Source organism: Chamaea fasciata, unplaced genomic scaffold (assembly GCF_029207755.1).
Source record: "Chamaea fasciata isolate MVZ Bird 193981 ecotype frontalis unplaced genomic scaffold, bChaFas1.0.hap1 SCAF_1, whole genome shotgun sequence".
NCBI classification, from domain to species: domain Eukaryota; kingdom Metazoa; phylum Chordata; class Aves; order Passeriformes; family Sylviidae; genus Chamaea; species Chamaea fasciata.
The window spans coordinates 27,165,740-27,187,442 of NW_027094086.1; the positions used below are offsets into that span (position 1 = coordinate 27,165,740).

The 21,703-nt window shown below is 36.8% G+C and overlaps 1 protein-coding gene and 1 long non-coding RNA gene across 3 annotated transcripts in view; one reads left to right on the top strand and one right to left on the bottom strand.

Annotated features, from left to right (window-relative positions):
• The window catches only part of LOC136301698 (uncharacterized), a 52,356-nt gene that overhangs the window by 319 nt on the left and 30,334 nt on the right, over window positions 1-21,703 (top strand). The gene's annotated exons all lie outside the window — the stretch shown is intronic.
• On the bottom strand, window positions 486-19,980 carry ATP6V0D2 (ATPase H+ transporting V0 subunit d2). Of its 2 annotated transcripts, XM_066204812.1 has the most exons (8): window positions 19,694-19,980; window positions 12,604-12,775; window positions 11,025-11,203; window positions 8,250-8,329; window positions 6,308-6,385; window positions 2,874-3,050; window positions 1,438-1,515; window positions 486-918 (listed from the first exon to the last, which is right to left on the bottom strand). In XM_066204812.1, the coding sequence occupies exons 1-8, from the start codon at window positions 19,821-19,823 to the stop codon at window positions 757-759; spliced, it is 1,056 nt and encodes a 351-aa protein (XP_066060909.1). In that variant the 5' UTR covers window positions 19,824-19,980; the 3' UTR covers window positions 486-756. The 2 variants fall into 2 exon arrangements, with proteins under 2 accessions (XP_066060909.1, XP_066060917.1); XM_066204820.1 differs by lacking the exon at window positions 6,308-6,385.

Below are 21,703 nucleotides of genomic sequence, written 5' to 3' on the forward strand. Positions count from 1 at the left end.
TCTGATGTAAAACTGATACAGACTTGGTTGGCATTTTCATTCATGTTTCATAATCTTCCCCAGTGCATACATAAAGACAATTCTTTGGTGTGCAAGGAGGGGATATTTTTATTGCTGTGAACTAGATCAGACCCCCATTGTTTGACACTTGGGACGCTCCTCATTTGACCATAAGGGAAAAAGCAAAAACATTTTAGTGATGTTGAAGTTACTTATTTACATTTAGTTGCAGAGAGGAGTCACATTTAAGTTCAGGAAGGTCCTCCTTCAGATTTGTTAAGGGTAATCTCAGAGTTTCTCTCCTATTTTGTATTAAGTCCTTCATAAAATCTGTATGCCATGAGAAAGACCCTGTGAGATAGAAGTAGTGGTTTAATTTGCCCTATGAGAAAAACATTAATTTAAAAAAAAAAACAAACATTAAAGAGCTTTTCAAATGTCATTGATACAAATCTTGGTCGCACAAAAGAGAAAGAATATATATGTAAGATCTTGCAGGAGGTTTTTATTGATCAATTAAATTAAAATAGGCACAAATGGGAGCAAATATGCCAACAAATTTGTGAATAAACCCATTACTATTTCCTTATGAAGTACTCGTATCTCTAATTGCATTAATTTTTTTCCTACACTGATATATGTGAGGAGGCTCATTAAGAGAATTTAAAATATCTGATAAGAGTTAATTTTTGAAATAAGATTTTTCTTCTTTTCTATGAAATTATGCATCTTTTCAAGCATTATAAATTCTCAGATTTAGAAAATTGGAATGTAGTTGTTAATTTTGGTTCTGTGTCTCTGAGAAATGCATTCAGCAATCCATACAATATTCCTGCATTCTTGTTCCTTTAACTTCACATAAGCATAAAATACTCCAAAATGAAACTGGTTGTTGAATGCAAGCATATTCAGCTTTACCTGTAGAAAAGATGAAACAAGTGTTATGATAAAATATCAAGGAAGGTGAATGAGATTTTTATGGTAGCTTTTATGTTCAAGATTTCTTGCAGCTTTGCAACCATGATTATATTTAGCAATCTCTTGAGGATCAATGTAATTGAAATGTCATCTGTGGATTAATTTTGATAATTGACTACAGCAATATTGCAGGAAATAAAAGACAGTGGTGAAATATCTTCTCTAGTAGATTACTCAAAAGAAATTTCATTAAGTGGTGTTTATGAGATGGCTTTTGGATAGGCTATCAGGACTGATAGCTCTGTAAAGAGTCTTCAGAAGAATGTTATAGGATTAATTTTACTTTAAAAGGTAAATCCTTCTATTTTAATTCAGCCAAATGTTCACAGCCATAGAAAATCCATGTTCTTGAATAGAAAGCAGCAGAGTAGAATCAAAAGCCTGGTACCTCATTCTTGTTTTTATTATTATTCCATGTGAGTAGCAATCACTTTTTTATTTTAAGGGTAGAAGTTTTACCTCATGTTCAAAAAATGCGTCTTCCAGTGTCTTTTCTCCAGTGCCACTCCCCACACCTTCAAACACAGCCTTGTATTCCTAAAAGCACAGACAACCACTCCATGGAAATAAGGTACTTTTGCATTCTGTACAGCACAGATACCTTACATTATTTTATAAATGAATCTTCATTAAGTAATCTTTCTGTATAGGAGACCTCCTGTATAGATTACACTTCTACATAAATCAAAAGTTAGAAGCATATCATCAGCAAAAGAAAAAAAAAATCACATTTGTTCTTGTATTTCTTAACATAATTTCCAACAATTTAAAGTAATTTACTGAAGGCACTAAAAGAGGCTTATTGTAGAATGACATGAATGACATGTGACCTTTCACTCCTTGGGACAGAGAGCACTGAACTTCTTGTACAAATAGTATCCATCAGAGCCAGAGCTCTAAAGGGAGCCAAAACGCTGGACTCTGATCATCACATGACTGCTCCTTTTATTTCCGGTAGTCAGCTGGATTTGCTTTTACCTGCATGATTATTGTATCCAAATCCATTGGTCTGATTTGTCATCCTGGAATATCCTGTGCAGATACATTTGACTTGATTTCTTAGGTGTTACATTTCTGTAATTTCCTTCTCTGTGTGTTTGGTTTGTTTTTCCCTTAAAGTAGGAGTGTAGTAGAGGTCTACTACAATGGTCCCAAATTCATCCAAATAACCCACAGCTCATGAATAGTCTTGCTCCATACCTCACTGACATGGTAACTCATGACTAAAATGTTTGTGGGGTTTTTTGTGGAAAAAAGCAATAGACCAGACATTTTTTATGTACATAATTAGAGGTAGCATAAATATTATAGTTAGACAGAATACAACAGTTAATTCATAGAACAAGTGTTGCAGATTAACTAATTCTTAATAACAACACTATTTGCATCAATATTAACATTTTTGTCTACTCCTTTGAATAATTTAGTGATTTAGAGAAAACTTTTCTGAAGGGAACTTTTATGGCATACTGTCCATAAATCGGGTTTGACTAATCTGTGACATGAATTGTTTGGTCAGCTCAGTTTAAAATGTATGGCTATGCTCCAAAATCTTGGAGGCAGCAGCAATGAAGTGAAACTCAATTTGGGGACAGTTAATGGAGTAAAAGAGTTTTATTTACTAGGATGTGATTTGGTTTTACTGAAATGTCCTTGTAAGAGGAACTTTGTACTGCACTAATGTAATAGTCTTATCTTAATCTTATCTCATCACATCAAAAGTCTTTGATCCCATACACATTTTTATGGGAACTTTAGTATCTCTGCTGATTTTTTCCCTCTCTTGAAAATTCTTTAGCTTATATGTATACTCTTCAAAATTTTGCTGATGTCAGAAGATGTTAATTAAATGTTTGTATTCTGGCTTTTTAATTTTAATAAATTAGTTTACATACTGCATAGTATTCTGCAACACACTTCACTTGCTCGTAGTCATCTGCATTGGCCAGCAGGTGTAAGCCTTCTGGATAAAGTTTTCCACAGGTTGGATACAGCTTCTCTCGGTCATCTTTACTCAGTTCGGTACCAAACGAATTAATGGTGATGATAAAGGCACGTCTATCTGCCTCAAACTTAACATGCAAAACAAAGAATAAAGAGGTGTTGTTAGACATCCCATTCTAAATTAGGGTGGGCATATTTTGGGGTTTTTTTTAGAAAGTCAAACTATGAAAATTTAATTTTTAAAAAAAATCGACTTGAGAGCATTGGAAACATACCTTATTTTTGAAACTGTAAATCCTTCTTTGCAAATATGCATGAAATTTTAACTAGAAAATCAAACAAGATTTTGCAACCACAGCTTTTATTCTGTGATTTTTGTTCTAAAAATAGAATTTCTGCTGCTTCCTCATTTCCCTGCTTAGTTACCCAGATGTTGACCGGAAAAAATATTTTCACACACTCACGTGTGAGATTATGAAATAATGATCCTATAAATAAAACTAATAAAGGAAAGGACCAAGAATCAGTAGTACTGCTAGTAACTCAAAGTGCTGTTGATAGTAAGGGTTGAATGAAAATCCTAAAAAAAGTAGTTTCTCAATGCACATATTTAAAATGATAATTTGATAAGGAGGAGGGGGCAGTTTATTTGCCAATTTAAGGTTTTAAGTGTTTCAAATAACAGTTAATTTTAATATATCGAATCATAGGCTATATTTCTTCTGTCAGGTTTAGATGCCTGCAGTATTTGTATTTTCACTGGAGCAGCAGACTGAAAGGCAATCCAGTGTCTAGATCCTGGGTTCTTATTTTGTACAAAGCATAATTTCACTTACCATCCTTACAGTAGGAATTAAATATGCAATAGTAAATAAAAGCAATTTTTTCTTCTGTCTTGAGATCTAAATGGACTATGGTTTTAATTCTTTCCTTTATTCCTTGCTTTCATGTTTTAAGAACAGCAGAGCCCTTGCTAATTGCAGAGATTACACAGGGAAAATCTTCCTGAGTGAAGTATATACAGAATACTCACATTTCAGGCAGCTTACAAAATTTCTCATGCTGTGAATATTTGAGCTAGTTTAAGCAGAGAGGTGCTCTTTTCATTTGAATAATAAGGCTGCATTTGCAACACTAATCTGCCACTTTAGCCAATAAACACATATTCACATCTACTCTTGTGTAAAAGAACACACAATAACACAACAAAAGGAACTTGCTACATGATGGCACTGACTTTGAAGTGAAGGAGTAAACAGTAAAGAAGTAATGAGAAGAAAATAAGCATGCTTGAAAAGATTTCCAGCTAACGAATAACAGGGCCAAATTTCACTTCCCCTATTAATAAAAATAGGCCTATTAGACCTACTGAAACCATTTCAGAAGGACAAATGCTTTTTTTTTTTAAAAAAAACCAACTTGTTAAAGTCATGTAGAATCTAACTGTTAGATGTTTAACATTTCATTGGTAAAAAACATTAGAGGCAATTGCAACTAATGGTAGTGGGTGTGGGTTCTGCTTCTGGTGGCTTCCAGTTTTAGAGAATTTGCAGGATAATTCCCACCCATACAGACCTCTCAATTCATCAAATTGCTGGCACATGAGGTTCTCTAGAGAAGGCAAGGCCATGAGGCAACTTCTTGGCGACAGTCCATCTGATTGCTTCCAGTAGAGGTGGGGTCAGAGGATGACCATTTCCTTAGTGCCTGTTTCTATGTGGGAGACTGCTGGTTCAGAATTTAGCATGGGGCTGTGCTAACAGACACAGTTCCAGGTGCAGTGCAGTGCAGTCCTGCAGTTTTTTGCCAGATTCAGGGCTAAACATGCAGTATGTGTTGTCCATAGTGGAAAAGAGATCATCGGTACTCTTAACATGGAGAGTAGTGGCCTTGTGTGGTGGCCAAGCAGTTGGGGAGCTAAATACCTCAGCCTTATTCTGTAGGGTCAGGTGGGTAGTCTTACATATAGGATTACACAATAAATAGTAAGTACTCTTTTGAATAATTAAACTTGATTTTTTTATGAATCCAACCATTAGCAGTCTCTTCCATGTGTCTCTTCAGGTTAATAAAACATCACAGAAAAGGAAATCTCCTGAAGAAAAGTTTATCCTCCTGGCTGATTGACATTAGATAGGGATTTTAAAGAAGCTTATCATAGGCCAAATTCTTGCCACTGATATAAAGGGAGTTTTACAACATGCTTAAACTAACGTTAGTAACTAATCTGCTCTGAGCATGAATTTCTATTTAAAAATGGACTTGCTGAAAACTCTGAATCAACTATGGAAAATGTCTTTATCTCTGCCAGCCAATATCTTGATTTTTATTTTTAAGAAAAGGAAAGTCAAAATACTTAATTTCTATTCAATTTAACTTGATTAGGAGCATTTTATTTAGAGCATAAATTGAAACATTGTGACCTCCTTAATTAAAATAAAAAATTGCAATCCCTGTTAAGACATTGTTTTGTAAAATGTAATTCAGACACATTCTTCCCTCAGGGATGAGCTCCCAGGGTTATTATCTCTCTTCTAAATGCAAACTTTCAGTATGATGTCATCAGACCTCAGTGAAGTTTTTTGGTTTCCAGGGTGTAAAATTGCTTATCCAGAAAAAAAGACTCCTGGAAGCAAGTGGGTGGTCTGGCTGTCAGCCTCTGCAAAGAATTGTGATAGACTAAGTGAGAAAAAAAGAAAAAGAGACCTGAATGTTGAGAATTCAATTTTAGAAATTTCAACATCTTTTATTAAAATAACAGAGACAAAAATATCATTTGCTAGATGCATGTATGCTTTGGGGGGAGGACATTAGGAACTTTGTATGCCATGGAAAAAAATCAAACTTTTCTGAGTTGAGACAAAAATATAAAACAGAATGTTCTACTTTTTTATATGACACTAATTTCAAAGGTCACTCAACTCTAACTTCAACCACTAATTTTAGTAGGGGAGTAAACAAACGTAGCAGTGCCATGGAGCTTGAAGATTATTGATTAGCAAATAGACAGTAATTCCAGGCTTTAGCTATCCCAAACTCAATAATCAACATTTTTGGTTTTTCTAGATAATGGAGAGAAATGTTAAAGGGCAAGAGGTTGAGATTAGTGAACTATTTATTCTGTTCTGCTCTCTGTTACAGAAAAATATTAACTGAGACTGGCTCCTCCCTAGAAATGGTCTAGCTGCTTCTCTAGTCAAAATGTAAAAGTCATCCTTGAATAGACTATTCATTACATCTTAGAAAAACAGGTATATTTAGAGGAGAAACAAACATTTGACCAATACCTTTGCAAATGGAGAGAGATTGAACAGGAAAAACGAAGTGAGATAATTATGACAACATTTTGGAGTAGTTTAATGTATAAATACTGAATGTTTCTTACCTCAAGAATTGGTCTCATTATTTCTGCTGTGGTACCACCTTGTTTTTCACAAAACTTATAAAATGCCTCAAGGTAAGACTACGTGAAAGAAGTAGAGAAATATTTCAAATGCTGCTTAAGACCTGGACAAGGACTACACATAGTCATGGACCTCATTTTTAAATACTTCCATTAACTTTGATAATTCCACCTATGAATTTAAATTTAAGTATGTGCTCAATTACTTAATATAAATGAAAGTTGAAATATTCAAATGTAAATGTCTTGTTATTACAATTTGAGATCAAATGTTTTCAGAAATTGTAATAAGACCAATATTATGTTTTAGTTGCTTTCTAAAGAAGGAACTTTTTGAGCTCCATTGAGCCTCCACTGCATAATAAGCAGATGGCTGAAGGAAACTCTTCATTTATAGTGTGTGGAGGAGGGGATTTGGGCATACGCCACGACTGTTGGGCCAGCAGGATGAGGATACACAAACTAATCCCTGCTGCTCTATCCTAAGCCCTGGATTAGAACAGAACAGCAGACAAAGCTTCTGTAATACTGGTCTGCAGAGCCCTCTGGTCTATTAAGGATTCTGGCATTTGCACCCATTTCAAAATACCTGCGCAGGAAGGATACTAAACATCTCAGAGGTGCTGTTCTCCCTGCCTCTCAATCTCCCAAAATACTGTATTAGAGAATATCTATGTTAAAATGCATTTGCTACAACTTCACACAATCTTGTTAGGAGCTGTCACTGACTATGCAATTAAGTGAATTTAAAATATAGCCATCTCAAGGGGGATCTACTGCAGAGAATTATGCATTAGGTTCTGTATACTTCTATCTGATAGTAGAGCAGAAGCAATTGATCACATTGACAGCTGAAGTAAAGGAGAAATTATCTATCAATGATTTAATAGTGTTCACAGAATGGTCCCCCTAGTGCTCAGATGAGCAAGAAGAAAAAAAAAATAGGTTTGATAAGTGCTAATATATGGTCATCCACACAGGATATAAGAATCAAATACGTATGTTACCAATTTGGAAAAAGTGTCTAGTGTAGCAGTACTGTGAAATAATTAAAATACATGAAAAAATTAAAAAATATAAGCATAATTGATGTTGTATTGAATGACAGAATTAGTAAATGTTTTAAGAATTAAAATTTGACTTTAGAATTTATAAATATCATTTGTAAGACAAGCAGAATTTTCTTTTCTTTCCCCCTGGTCCAATCAGATCACTGTAAAAATGTTTCCTACAATATGGGGAACCCGCTGTAAAAGAAAGTTGATAAAGATTTTGAAGAGGTTGTGCCAGGAGGAACTGTTAATGGATTGGAGTATGTATAGCCTTTAAAGAGACCATTGTAAGAGTGGTGACCTGCATGCTAAGATTTCTAAAATACTTTGAAAATGCAAGGCACATGTTAGATGCATATCCTTGCAGCACTGTAACAATGCTAAAAATTATTTTAAAAGGAAGAAAAGGATACAAAATCCTTAAGTAAAAATCATGTTAGTTAGACTCAAAAGCATTAGACCCTTTCAAATCTCATCTTCGTTATATAAATAAAGATAAATATTAACCAAAAGCCTGCCTAGGCTCACTCAGGAGCTAAGAGTTCTCCAGCATTTGGTGGATAACAGAGTTATTCATAAACAAATCTGGATCTGGATATTAGCCTGACATCTAGAGCATTTTCATTAATGAGATATTAAATTAGAATTTGGATGCAGACCTAAAATTTGAAAACTCCCCATAGAGTGGAGTAGAAATGGAAGCAGCTGGGTTTCATTCCTGGACTTGAAATCAAGCAGATGACCTCAGACAGCTTGCTTTATCTCATCATATTTCTGTTTCCCCATCCATAAAACAGGGTTAATGATACTGACCTGCTTGGCTGAGGCATTTGGTAAACCCCAAATATTGTCATTTTGTTGCAAAAACTTGCCTTGTACAGTTTGTTGCGCATTATTTCAATGTTCATTTCATCCAGGTCGTTTTCAGACAGGCAGTCTTGAAAAAAAGCAGCTGAAAGCAGAGTTTATAATATAGCAGTATAAATCTGCATGCTGATAATGTACATCTCCTGTCTATTGCTCACCAGTGTGTGAACAAGGATCTGAGGGTTCTGTTGTACAAGAAAGGGTGATATAATAGAGAGGAAGAAAAATCCACTTGATTTTCCCCTTATCCTCCTATCCCCTCCTTTTAAATGAGAATCTGCTGTGAGGGGAATCAATCAGTACTGCAGCCACAGTCCATGTCTCTAGAGAGAATCAGATGGGAATGCAGATGAAAACCCTAATCTCCTCTGAAGTATATAGTTTGGTTCTTATGGAGATTTTCTCGTGAGGGACGTGAAAAATAATTTTTGTCTGAAATCATGCAGCTATTCTGCAATTGTGGAGGAGAATCCTCCTTCCTATTTTCCCTTTTCTTCTTTGTGTATGTAGTGTGGGAAAGGCAACAGGTTGCAGCTGATAAAGGGCACATACTTTGACCTTGACCATCTGTGCTTATGGGTCCTCTGCAGAACTGACTAAAGAGAAAGCATTTGAGCAGGGAGGCAGCAGATGAATTTCACGTGCAGCTGGGCCATTTAAAAATATGATAATCATAACCAACATGTGCCTCTTGCTGTTCCTGAGCTATCCCAGTGTGACAGAGAAGTACTATATGAGAGAGTGTTTTGCCAAGCACTGGAAATGGAAAATGATATTTACACAGAGGATGTGAGCCTGGCCATATTCTGTGGTCTTATCCCTTCCTACTTTTCCTGCATCCAGATTCTGAATAGAGAATATCAGCAAGTGCAGCCCTGAGAGTTCCCTTCATTATCTCCTTATACATCTATTGCCCACAAATTTGTCCCATGACTTTAAAGAATTGATACCACTATTTTCTTTTACAAACTAGTTTAGAAAAAAAAAATCCAGAAATTTACTAGCAGCCGTGTGAAAGCAGTGGTTTAGTTTACCTTTTAAAACTAGTTTTCTGCTTGGATTTGGTCTTCTGAAGGATTTGGTAGCAGCAGTTCATAACTCACTGTGAACAAACCACAGCTCTCAGGAATCTGTAAATCCTATCTGTATCTCCAGTCAGCTTTGTTCACTCCAAACTGCAGTCTGGACGTCTTAGTCTGTCTGCACATGGCAGCACTGTTCATTTTAGCTCTCCTGCCCTGTCCCTTCTCTGATTTCACCGTACAGAGTGCCAGTGTCCAGGCACTTGTGGGAGTGTGCTGCAAGGTGGCCTCTGTGAGGGACAGGCAGGACTGTGCTGTGCTGGACACAGCCAGTTCCAGCTGGGACCCACCGCAGGGCACAGCCGAGCCCCTCAGTCCAGCAGGTCTGTCTGAAGGGGGGCTACCTGAAAATCAATTTGGGACTTTTTACCAGGGTGTGTAATGACAGGATAAGGACAAACTGAAAGAGGGTAAGTTTAGATATTAGGAAAAAATTCTTTACTGTGTGGGTGGTGAGGCACAGGAACAGGTAGCCCAGGGAAGTTGTAGGTGCCCCATCCCCGGAATTGTCCAAGGCCCAGCTGGATGGTGCTCTGAGCAACCTGGTCTAGTGGAAGGTGCCCTTCCTTGCCCATGGCAGGAAGGTTGGAACTAGATGATGTTTTAGCTCACTTCCTACCCAAACTATTCTATGATTCTATGGCTCTAAACTACCCCTGCTCCTTGTGACATGCCCTGCCTGTCTGAAGGGATGAAGAGTAACCTGCAGGGATAACGGGGGGGCAGAGAAGAGGAGCCTGGTGTGAAGGAGCAGCGAAGGCTGGAGGAAAGGCATTTTTCCCAAGTGTCTAAATGTTTCATTATTTTCTGTTTGTTTCCTTATATCTGGATCAGTAATTAATTATGTTATACATATATTAATCAGTAATAAATCAAGTTAATTTCCCCACAGATGGAGTCTGGTTTGCCTGCAGCAGTACTTTGTGTGTGATCTCAACCCACAATCTCTTTTTTTCTGCCTTTTTTCTCCCTCTCGTGCTGAGAGTAGGGGGTGAGCAACTGGCTGGGTGGGATTTTATTTCTGTCTGGGGCCAATCTACCACACCTTCTTGAGAAGCAGAACCCAGAACCTCTCACAGCACAGTAGATGAGGACATAATGGTTTCATATACATTCAAATCCATCCCGTTCTGTCTTATACTCAGTGCCCTTCACAGCCTATTAGGTTTTGTTTGTGCTGGCTGCTGCACCACATTGAGCAGAGTTTCATCTTAATTTCATAATGTGACATTCTCAAACTTTACCCTGATTTGCTCTTAGATTCAGTTCTTCAAAATAGGATTTTTCTTTATATTTGAACCATGCCTAAATCACAAGAAAGAATCTAGGTTCTACCACGACATCTAATATTTATTAGTAGCTGTCTGCGGATCCTTAGTGAAGATATATTTTTAATATGATAAAGATGTTGAAATAAAAATATAGATATTTTAAATCAGTGACTACTTTGAATATAAAAGATACACATTGCACTTCTTGAGTAGCATGTTTTCTTTGTGTCTGCTACCCAAGGTGGATATTGAAGCTCTTAATAAATGTTAATAGAATATGTCCTGAACACCACTTCAGAAGTGCTTGATCCACAATTCAAGATTTGTGTTACCAAAACACAGTGTATTCAGTGGGAAACATCTTGTTCTAAAGAATATAGGATTAGTAGTTTTGAGGAAAAAAAAAGAAATTGTATAGTGCTTTTACCTAATGGTGTGTCAACCAAAATTGCATTGAAGAGTTCAGTGGGGTTTGAGGCAATGCTGACTGCTTCCATTTGCTCAAAGCTCCCCAATGGATGGCACTTGGGAACAAGTTCAGCTATGGGTCGCTGATGTAATGTGCCAGTTATTAAAAGAATTACATTGTCAATCATATAGCTGTATCTGTATTGGAAAGAAAAAGAAAAAATAAATTATTTTTATAATCAACTTTCACTTGAAAAAATAAAAACCAAAAATTTTTGAAAATTAGCCATAATACCAAAGTGTTATCAGAATGTATGTTCATTCTGTATAAATAGCTCATCAAAAATAAATGGAGGTTTTTAAATAGCAAGTAGATAAACAGCACTAGTTTTAAACCACATGACTGATATAGAAAATGGACACTTTAAAAGAAGGTGGTACTGACATATGACTATAATAAACATAACAGCTGAGAGATGTAGATTCACTGTAACAAGTGACTGTAACAATGACTGGTATCCAAAGCAAATCACCTGAGCTAGCAACTTCTCTAGTTTGGGATTTTTTTTAATTTCATATATACCATCTGGAAAAAGAAGTACATGGGCATCTCAGCACTAAAACTGCAGAGTTCATGCAGATGGTCCAGTCTTAGAGTTTTCTTCTCACTCAGCTTTAAACATCCTCCTATGAGGGAGCTAAGAACAGGCTCTTAAAGATTTCTTCTCTATTACTTAAAGTTTTCTTTTGAGTAGAAGTTTTCTATCAGCTTTGTACCAGTTTTAGTGTCAAAGAGGCTGATAAGAGTCTTGCCAGTGACTCAGAAATGGGAACACTAATCTCTTGAATGCCAGTCTTGAGTTTGCACTGTTGACTAAGAGCACATCTAGAAACATACAGGGATTAATATGTTTTCATCTAAGGTCTGTGAAGAGGGCTTGAGGATCTGGTGGAATGAATATAGTTCAATGATTTGTGTGAAATATCTTTAACCAGTGTATTCATTATTAAAAAAACCAACAGTGTGCAAAGGTTGTGCATACACATCTATACATTTATGTCAATGAGTGTGAGAAAAGATCTGCCATAACTTTCATGCTTTCTCTTTTATTTCCCTGAAACAAAATGTGGACATTGTATGCTTACAGGTCACAGGCATCGCAGGAGAGCCTCTAAGATCCTATTAACATATTAGCATAAGAGTAGCCAGCTACACATAATCAGAAAAAAAATGATGATACTTTCTTTTTTACTGCTATAATAAAAATGCTCCTTTATTATGTTCAAGTTCTTTGACTTAAACAGTGTTTGAAAATTTTAACTATTTTTAATTAATCAATGTCTACCACTTCTTCTGCCACTGCTCACATAAAAAAATTTGCTTCTTTCTTTGGAATAATCAATTGTAAAGACAACAGCTCTTCATATACACATACAGTTTCAGAATTTATATTAGCAAATAAAGTGTGTAAATATCGTAGTATCAAAATAATTTTGCTGGTTTTAACACTTAGTAGAAATTCCAATATGTTGCATTTATGGTATTTTAACTGCTTTTTCTACTACTGTGTGGTAAGCAATGTGGTAATATTACTTACGTGACAAAATTCAGAAAAGTGGCAAGTGGTTCAAAAGCATGGTTTCTAAAGTAATGAAATTCTGTGAGTAGTTTTGTTTTCAGTTTTTCATCGATGGTGGAAATAGTGAGAGGGCCAGTTTCATTAGCCAAGAAGTTGCCATAGTCTGTCGTCTGTAGATGTAACTTCAGATCTGGAATTAAATTCAGGAAAGATCATGAGAATAAACTGTCATATTGTCTGCAAACAATTTTTTAAAAATTAATTTCTAATACATTTTTATATTAAGCAACTGATCATACTTTATTGAAAAGTTTTTTTGCCTACATTTAATATAGAATAAATGCAAAATTGATGCAAATTTGTACTTCATTCTACCAGTATGCTGTAGGAAAGTAGAAATAATTTATGCCTTTGTTGGAAGCTTCAGCATCACCTTTCTGTTTCAGACATACCAGATAGACTGTTACTCACTACTGTCTCTAGCCCCTCCCTCATCAGGTTTGTTCAATGTTTCGATTTCACTGATTTGCACCATTATAATATGTCAGTTGTTTTGTCTGGTTCACTCTCATGGGCTGTTTTGCATTAATAGGAATCATCTTTTAACTTTGTTATGATCTTAAATATTCCCATGAAACATCTAAATCTCAAGACTATAATCTTCTGTAACCAGGCTACCTGATGAAAAGAAGAGAACACATCTTGCCTGGCACACATTCTGGACTCCAAATGGACTCTGTAGTGGAGCAGTTGAAAGGGGAGCATTTACACTCTCTTAGCTTTTCTGGTTTGGCTTTCTTTGCTGCTACTAGCAAATCCTAAGAAGCTGTTCCAGAAACTTGGGTCATTGTGACATTTTCTGTTTGAGCTCTCAACCTTGGTGACTGGGGAAAATTAGTTATTTTGACCACAAAGTTAAAAGAAACTTTACGTAATCATACAATTAATAAGACAAATTTTCTCTGCTAGCCATTTTTTAGCATGAGGTGTAAGCAAGCATTTGAATCAGTTCTTGCCGTTCAAAGAAATTCAACATTATGTTTTAGAAAAGGCCCCACTGTAATGCATAATTGTGTTCAAATGCTATATTAAAACTATTTCAAATTATAGATTGGGATACTGTTATATGATTTGGGCATTTATATTATTTAGATTTTTATGTGAAATATGAACTGATAATTAGGGAAAAGGACAGCAACACTCCCACTGACAGAAATTAGGATGTACCTGTAAGGAAGTTAATTTGCAGTTAGTAAGGTAAGTATTTATCAGTACAGTAGCTACTTTTGCCTATTTCCCTCTGTATATACTTCCTTAGCATGCAATAAAGCTGCCTACACTGATACTAAAAGCAAAAGAACTAGTACAATGGAGATCAGACTCCTATGTTTAGCACTGTAGCTTACTGAGATAAACTGCATAAAGTTTTCTATGCAATTTGGCTGCCACTCAAAGTTGCTCAGAGTCCTATCCCATCTGGCCATGACTGTTTCCAACCTCTTTAGGCAACCTCTTCCAGTGTTTCACCACTCTACTTTTAAAAAATTTCTCCCTTTTATTTAGTCTGAATCTATTATCTCTTACTTTAAAACCATTGCCCCTTGTCCTATTGCTACAGGCCCTATTAAAAAGTTTGTCTCTATCTTTCTTGTAACCCCCCTCAGGTACTGAAAGTTGGCAATAAAGACTTCCTAGAATCTTCTCCTGGCTCAACAGTCCCAACTGTCTCATCTTTTTCTCGTAGGAGAGATGTTCCAGCCCTAGTTCCAGATCGTCTCTGTGGCCCTACTCCAGACTCACTCCAAAAAGTCCATGTCCTTCCTAGCTGGGGACCCTAGAACTGGACACAATACTCCAGGTGGGGTCTCAAAAGGGCAGAGTAGAGAGGGAGATGAATTTCTTTCCCTTGCTTTAGATGCAGCCCAGGCTACAGTTGGTTTTCTAGGCTGTGAGCACATATTTTCAGCTCATGTCTGACTCTTCATCCAAGAGTAGTAGACATCCAAGTCCTTTCCACAGGTCTGCTCTCAATTCCTTCCTGTCCCAGCCTGTGTTGATACCAGGGAATGCCCAGCCCAGGTGCAGGGCCTTTCACTTGGCCTCACTGAATCTTGTGAGATTCCCATGGGCTCATTTCTCCAGCTTTGCTGGGTTCCTCTAAATGACATCCTGTCCCTCAGTTGTGTCAACTGCATCACTCAGTTTAGTGTCACCTGTAAACCTGTTGACAGTTCACTCCGTCCAACTGTCTGTGTCACTGATGAGGATATCAAACACTACTGGTCCCAGTAAGGACCCTTCATGGGCACTGGTCATCACTGAGCTCCATCTGGATTTTGAAGCATTGCCCACAACTCTCTGGATGTAACCACTCAGCCAGTTCCTTATCCATCAAATACACTTGATTCATCAAATCCATATCAAATCACATAACACACTTAGAAAAATCAGTTTCAGTACAGATATCCATGTAGGAAGAGGAGAAAGAGAATCCAAATAGGAAAAGAGAAACACAATTTAAGAGGGAAAGGTAAGGAAGACTAAGAGATAAATAAAAATGCAGTTATACCCAGAAATTAGTTGAACTATGTAAGACCAAGTTTTTAAAAGATCACTAGTATCTTGATTTTACACCTACATTTTCTGTGAAAACTGTTCATTCCTACCATTTCTCTTTTTTGTTGCAGAGTTCAAAAATACTTGGCATGTGCTGAGATTAGATAATACTACTTTATTAGATGCAGAACTGAATTCCAACTTTTCTGAATTCCTTTTCAGATGAACCACAGATATTTACCTTTAGTCACACTCTGTAAATGCCTTTCAAACACAGGGGTTAACCACTTAAGGCAGAATCTAAAACCCAAATATCAGCCCCGATATGGTATTAACCATTCTGAACTGTGATTAACATCATCATAAGATGAGCAGAAACAAAAGCCTGCTGATCAAGAACATTTTCACAAGACTTTGTTACTGTTCCTCAGTTCTCTGATTGATTGAGTGGCTTAATAAACCATGCTTTAATATAAGGCACGAAAAATATATTGCTATAATTCATTAAATAGCCTTACCTATCTCCCAAAAACTATGGAGGAAATATTATACCCAGGAATGTTGTGTTTATAAGCCTGTCAGTTACACAGCCTGCTTTATAATGTATTTCTTTAACTGAATAAATAAATACCAGTGTGCATACTGTATGTACGAAGAAATATTCAACTCTATCTCGTGGTCTTGGCCAAAACAATCATCCGCAAGCTCAAATACCATATAATATCAATCAGGAATGCCATAATCAGAGTTCACATCAAGACAGAGTTCAGTGCAGCTCAGAGAGTGAACTGGTGGTCCTAAATGACAGTCCTTTCTTTGCTGCTGGCATAAATAAGGCCTGGAAACTATCACAGTCAGACACTTGCACTAGTGACATGACTTGGTGACTCAGCAGGGGTAGATGGCTGAGCATTACAGGGGCCTCAGACATTCCTGTTCACCAAAACTTTTTCTTGATGGTAGCTGCCCCTTTTCCAAGGGTCTCTTGGAGATCTGCACAAGACTCTGGCCTTTGTCCTAAAGATCCCTAGGAAAGAAAGTTCTTCTATTTCAGCTGTCATCCATTCATTTCAATTGTCATCCATTCATTTCAATTGTCATCCCTCTGCATTGTCTATTTCCTCATAAAATTACATGCAGAAAAACAACTTATAGGAAAAGTATGACCTTAAATAATTACATGAGTTTACTCACAACCAAACAGCAAACAAACACAATTAACTAAAGTATGACTAAAAGGAATTAATGCACAGAGGCAGACTAGTTTAAGATGAATGCAGTTAAGACAGGAATGATCCTGATTAGAAAGAAAGAGTATTGTGAGAACTCTAAATAAAGTGTTAACCTGGTCTCTTGGCATCAAGTTCATGGTAATTTGTTTGACTCCTCACTTTGATAGCAATAATCAACTAGTTGCAGTTTTCTTTCAGTTAACACTGTTATTTCAGGCATGTGCTGGCAGGCCCTGGCTCTGATAAGTTGAGTAAACTTATTTCTGTGATTCTGTTGTGAGTGGAGTTCAGATGCTTGTCCTTCTGTGACCTAGCCTCCTTTCTACAGAGGAGAAGCCTTTCTATCACACAAAAAAAGCAAGAGAAGAACAGAACAAAACACTGCATTTAGACACCTCCACACCCTCACACCCTCATAATTCTACTTCAAAAACTGTCAGCAAGTTTGCTCTGGGAACCTCATTCCCTTGAAACAGATGATACCATAGGGCCAAACCAGTAGCATGCAGCCCATGGAGTATCTCCATGGAAATCAGAGTTGTGCAACCAAGACCAAGAGGATGTCTAAATGGAGCTGAAAGCCTCTCCTCCCATCTGTTTTGTCCTGAATTGAGAGGACACAGTGGTATCATTAGTCTGTTATCAGCCTTCTTTTTTCTTTCTGTCTCTCTTTTACACTTGCTCTGTGTTTATGAAGCAGATGTAAAACACTAATCTACAGTTTTTCTTGTGGTTCTTCAGTACTGACATTATGGTTTCCTCTCTAGAGATACCAAAACCACTTTGAAATTAAAAGATCTTTTTGTTTCTATTTATGGGTTACTTTGAGTGGTTTTGGTTTTTGTTTCCTGCTTGTTTGTTTTAGCATATTTATAGTGTTTTTAACTTAGACCATTTTTTGTGGTATGGTGCTAAGCCACAGAATGCAGAATAGGGTAAATTTATTACCTTTTAATGTGAAGACATGATGGCAATACTGAGCAAACATCATAGTACTACAGCACAAACCCTCTTTTCAAATTAAAATTTACAATTTTAAAACAAAGACAATGTATGAAATTTTCTTTAGAGGTAGGGGTCTGTGGGTTTGGTGCACTGTACACTTAGAGTGAAAGTTCAATATTAGAGGCATCCTACATGTGCAGAGAGATAAGTGTGTTTTGCATCATGTAGAACTCCATTATTTCTCATATTTTCTCATTATAAATAATACATTTAGTAGGTAAATGGTGGGAATTTGTTAGCTGTCTATAAGAAGTAGAAAAAAGTCACAATGGTGAAAGAGATGTAGCTGAATAGAGAAAAAGGGGAAGTGATAGTGGGTAGTAGAGATGTGCTTGTAGGAGGGATGATGAAGGCTGCTGCTTCTATTGATAAAATAATTTGCATTCTAAAATTGAATGAACACTAGAAAAAATAAGTTTCAAGAACAAAACTAATTGTTCTTCCTGTTATAAATTTTAATTAGAAATGGTTTTTTCTCTCTATTGTTACCTGTCCATCTGCTGCATGCTCTTAAAAATATTGAAGGCTTATATATTTTAGAAATATTTGAAAACTACTTCATGGTAATAAATAACTTCCTCGTAGCATGACTTAAAATTTAGGGGTTTTTTAGCTATTCTAAACTTAACATGAACAAGTATTCTTTTGTGAAGGATGCAAATAACCTATTTTGCTTTTAACTCCATATATTTTCTTCTTATTCAGAAGCAACCGGGATTTTTTTTTACTTTACAAAGCTTTGGATGACATCATTTATTGAGCATGTCTGCAGGGAAAAGTGTAGTGACAACACAGTTTAATTATTCTACCAATCTTTCCTTTGTGTCTTTGATGGATTTTTGAAGCTGTTACCTTTTTCTGAAGTCTCTATACTTATGCAGCAGGACCTTTCACTTAAACAATTTAATACAATATCAAAAGTTTCTGTAGAGTCTTTAAGTTGCATAGATCACAAATGCTGGAACAAATAAGGTAAAGAAATTATTGGTTTTGTCCAGCTGACGTAAGGAATAGATTTAATTTCTCAGAGTGATCATATACATCTGTTCTGTTTGTCTAAACTGCTACTCTATTGAATGGAGAGCTGATACAGCTCTCCAGGTTATCAGCAGCAGTGGACACATGCACTTGGTCAGTTCAATCGTGTCTAGATTCCATTGACTGTATTATAATTTCTTCTTTAACCATAAGAGGAACTTTATTTTACAGACAGGTAAATATCTATGTGCATTTCTTTAAATGTAGTTGTCTTGATCTGGGAGATGAATGTCAAGCAATCTTTGCAGGCTTATGTTATTATTTATATTAATGGTGTAGACACCCTGAAAACTCTGTTGATATGGGAATCATCTTTTCATTCTTCACTTTTTCTTATCCCAAACCCAGTACTGCATGCATAAACCAACCAAAGCTTAAAATAGAGTGAGCTTATTCATTCTCTTTCTTCCTTTTCCAAATTGATCTAATAGACTGCAAGTTATAAAAATTGAGTGTACAATCATAGCTTTCATTTTGCAGTCAGGAAAATGAACTTTATGTTCCTTTAGAAAGGTAATTTCTTTCTGTTGCATTTCTTTTTCCTGCCAAGTGTCTAAAGCTACGTCATATGATTCTTTGGTACAAGTTTGTCTTCATCAGGCTGTGACCAGTCTTGGCCACTGAAAGCTGTTTTGGAAACTACTGTGTGTTCTCTTTATTGCTGTGGCAAAGTCACCTTGAAAAGAGCTCTTTTTTTTTCTTTTTTCTTTTTTTTTTTTTTTTTTTTTTTTTTTTTTTTCTTTTTTTTTTTTCTTTTTTCTTTTTTCTTCCAAGTTTTATCTTTGTGGAGTCTAGTTTTCTCTTCCTGGTAAGCTGAGTCTCCACCACTGCCCTAAAACGCAGGAAGTAATAAATAACTAAAATCATATATTTTACATAGAAACTTGGAGCCAGATGGTAAACTTTTAATAAGATTTTTGAAACTATCTTATACAGCTGAAATGTTATTAAAGTTCCAAACCTGAACTGTTTTATAGCATGGTTAAAATCTGTGAGAAGGTTGCCAATCTTCATAAGAACTCTGTGGATGAGATTTCTAAACTTTATCAGTAAACCAGAAAGTCTCATCATCTCTATTGCTTAGCAAATCACAGCCTGCACACAAATCACAGTCTGCGGAAAGCTATTGACTTAAATATGAGAACCGTTCTTCAAAGGACATCAAGGTTATCTCTGGGTTTAAGACAAGCTGTCAGTAGTTCAGTCTTTTACCCTCCCTTCTTCAAACACCCATGCAACAGTGTTTCTTCCTAAATAAAATAAACCAGCAGACTTACCTTCTAGTGTCTCACACTGTGCTAAATTGACATAGTCCGCACTTGTCAAAATCCCAGCTTTGAACCCTCGGACCAGACCCTCCAAGTAGCCATGGTCCACATTGAAGTAAAACTCTGAGTATCCTGGCATGGAGGAAAAGATATTTAGTATCTCTTCTGGGTACTTGATGGTACTGAGTATCTGCCACCAACTGTTTTTTCCCCTCTTTGGAAGGAGTGACAAATAGTCACGGAATTCCTGCCAGCTTATGATTGTGTTTTACCAACTGGTTTCTTCCTGTTTCTTGCTCCTACTGTAGTTCCAGTACAGCTGATGCTTACACAACTGCCAGCCAGTAAATCCAACTCCCTCCTGTCAAAGCCAGAAAATGATTCTATTATTGTTGGAAGAGAAGCCAAAAAGGAAGTACAGGATTTAACCCTTTCTTGCAAGGATGCTCTGCATTACTTGGAAATGAGAAAGTGCATTACAAAGCTTGAATAAAATTTTCACGTTTCTTAACTCTCTTATAAACAGGAAGTTATCTGAGAATTCCTATAGAGAAAATATTTCTGCAGTAAAATAGTAGTCTGTGGCAGAACATAGCCTATTCAAGGCGCTTAGATGGTTTGACAGCGTCTCTATATTGCTTTCTTTTTTAAACATTTTTGCTTGCTCGAAATTTTCTGCTGCTCATCTCTATCACTAAATATGTTTACGAACTATAAGACCCTTCCAATAATTAGTGTGAACATTAGATGATGTGCAAAGGTGAAAGGTTTTTGAAGGGTTTGACTTTCATTGTCCTTGAAAGTCAGTATCTGGAACTTGCCTTGAAACCATAGTTTGTCCCAGTGTGCCACCCACACCAAAAAACACACACTCATTTTTCAGAGCTTTGAACGTGTTTGGTGTATTGTGTTGGCTGAAGGCATGCACCACAGCTGGTCTATTGATCCTTGTGCTGAAATGTGCCAGCAGCAGGAGTAGTGAGTTGGCAGCTAGTGGGACAAGGCTGTGACTAGGAGACCTTCTCCTCTGTCCTGGGAGGGGAGAAACTGATAAGACCTTGGTACTCACCAGATGATTCCTGTTTATACCAGCTGGTCCTGGCACAGCAAGGCTTGAAAGGCTACACAATGAGACAGAAGATGCCTGCATATTTGCTGCCAAAACAACCAACCCGTACCTCCTCTAGGAAGGTCACTAGCTGGCTGGTTTCTTGGCTGGCTGGCTGGGAGCCTCCAATGGGCAAAAGCTGGCCACAAGCCACTGGACAGCTATGCTGAGCCAGGGGAGCAATACAGCTACATCTTCAGAGTCAAAATAAAATTGTCTCAGGCTGGATATTACCCTACCTGTAACCCATGGCACGGGAAATAAAGGCAGAATTTAGACACTTTGAAAACTCACATGCTCAGACGTGCAAACTCTATTTAATTGGAAGTTCAATGAGGCCAAGGGTATTGAAGTTTGCTCCTCATACATTGGGTTTATGACTGTAAGTTGGTCAGTTCTTAGCACTGCATATTTAACCCAGCTAAAGAAGAATGAGACAGATTAGGCCCGTTAGACAATAGAAACAAAGCATTTCTCTCCCCCACACAAACAATTTGGTTTTGTTTCCCAAGTCTGCATGTCAGCAGTGCTCAGAACCTCCTAATGCAAGAGCTTTTCAGGAGAATTTTGTCGATGGTGTTTCAAGAGTTGGAGGGATTTTTCAGGATACGTGACCGCTGTCAGTGCTTCCTTACTGACGTGTGAGGGTAACCACATTTTAACTTAAACCTGCTTTTTTCTGGTTGTCATCCACTTTGTTCCAGTGTGTTTTGCTCAACAGCCTCTGGTTTCCACCTTTTCAAAGAAAAGAAATGGGGAAAGATAATAATAATTTCTGTGTACACTAAGGGGAGTGTGTAGGTTTAACCTACAGATCTCCAAAGCGTGTGTTGCATAAAGAAGTAAGGTCTCACAGCAGCTGAGTTCAGGCCTCCCCCAGCTGCAATCACAGCACACCAGAATGTGGCACA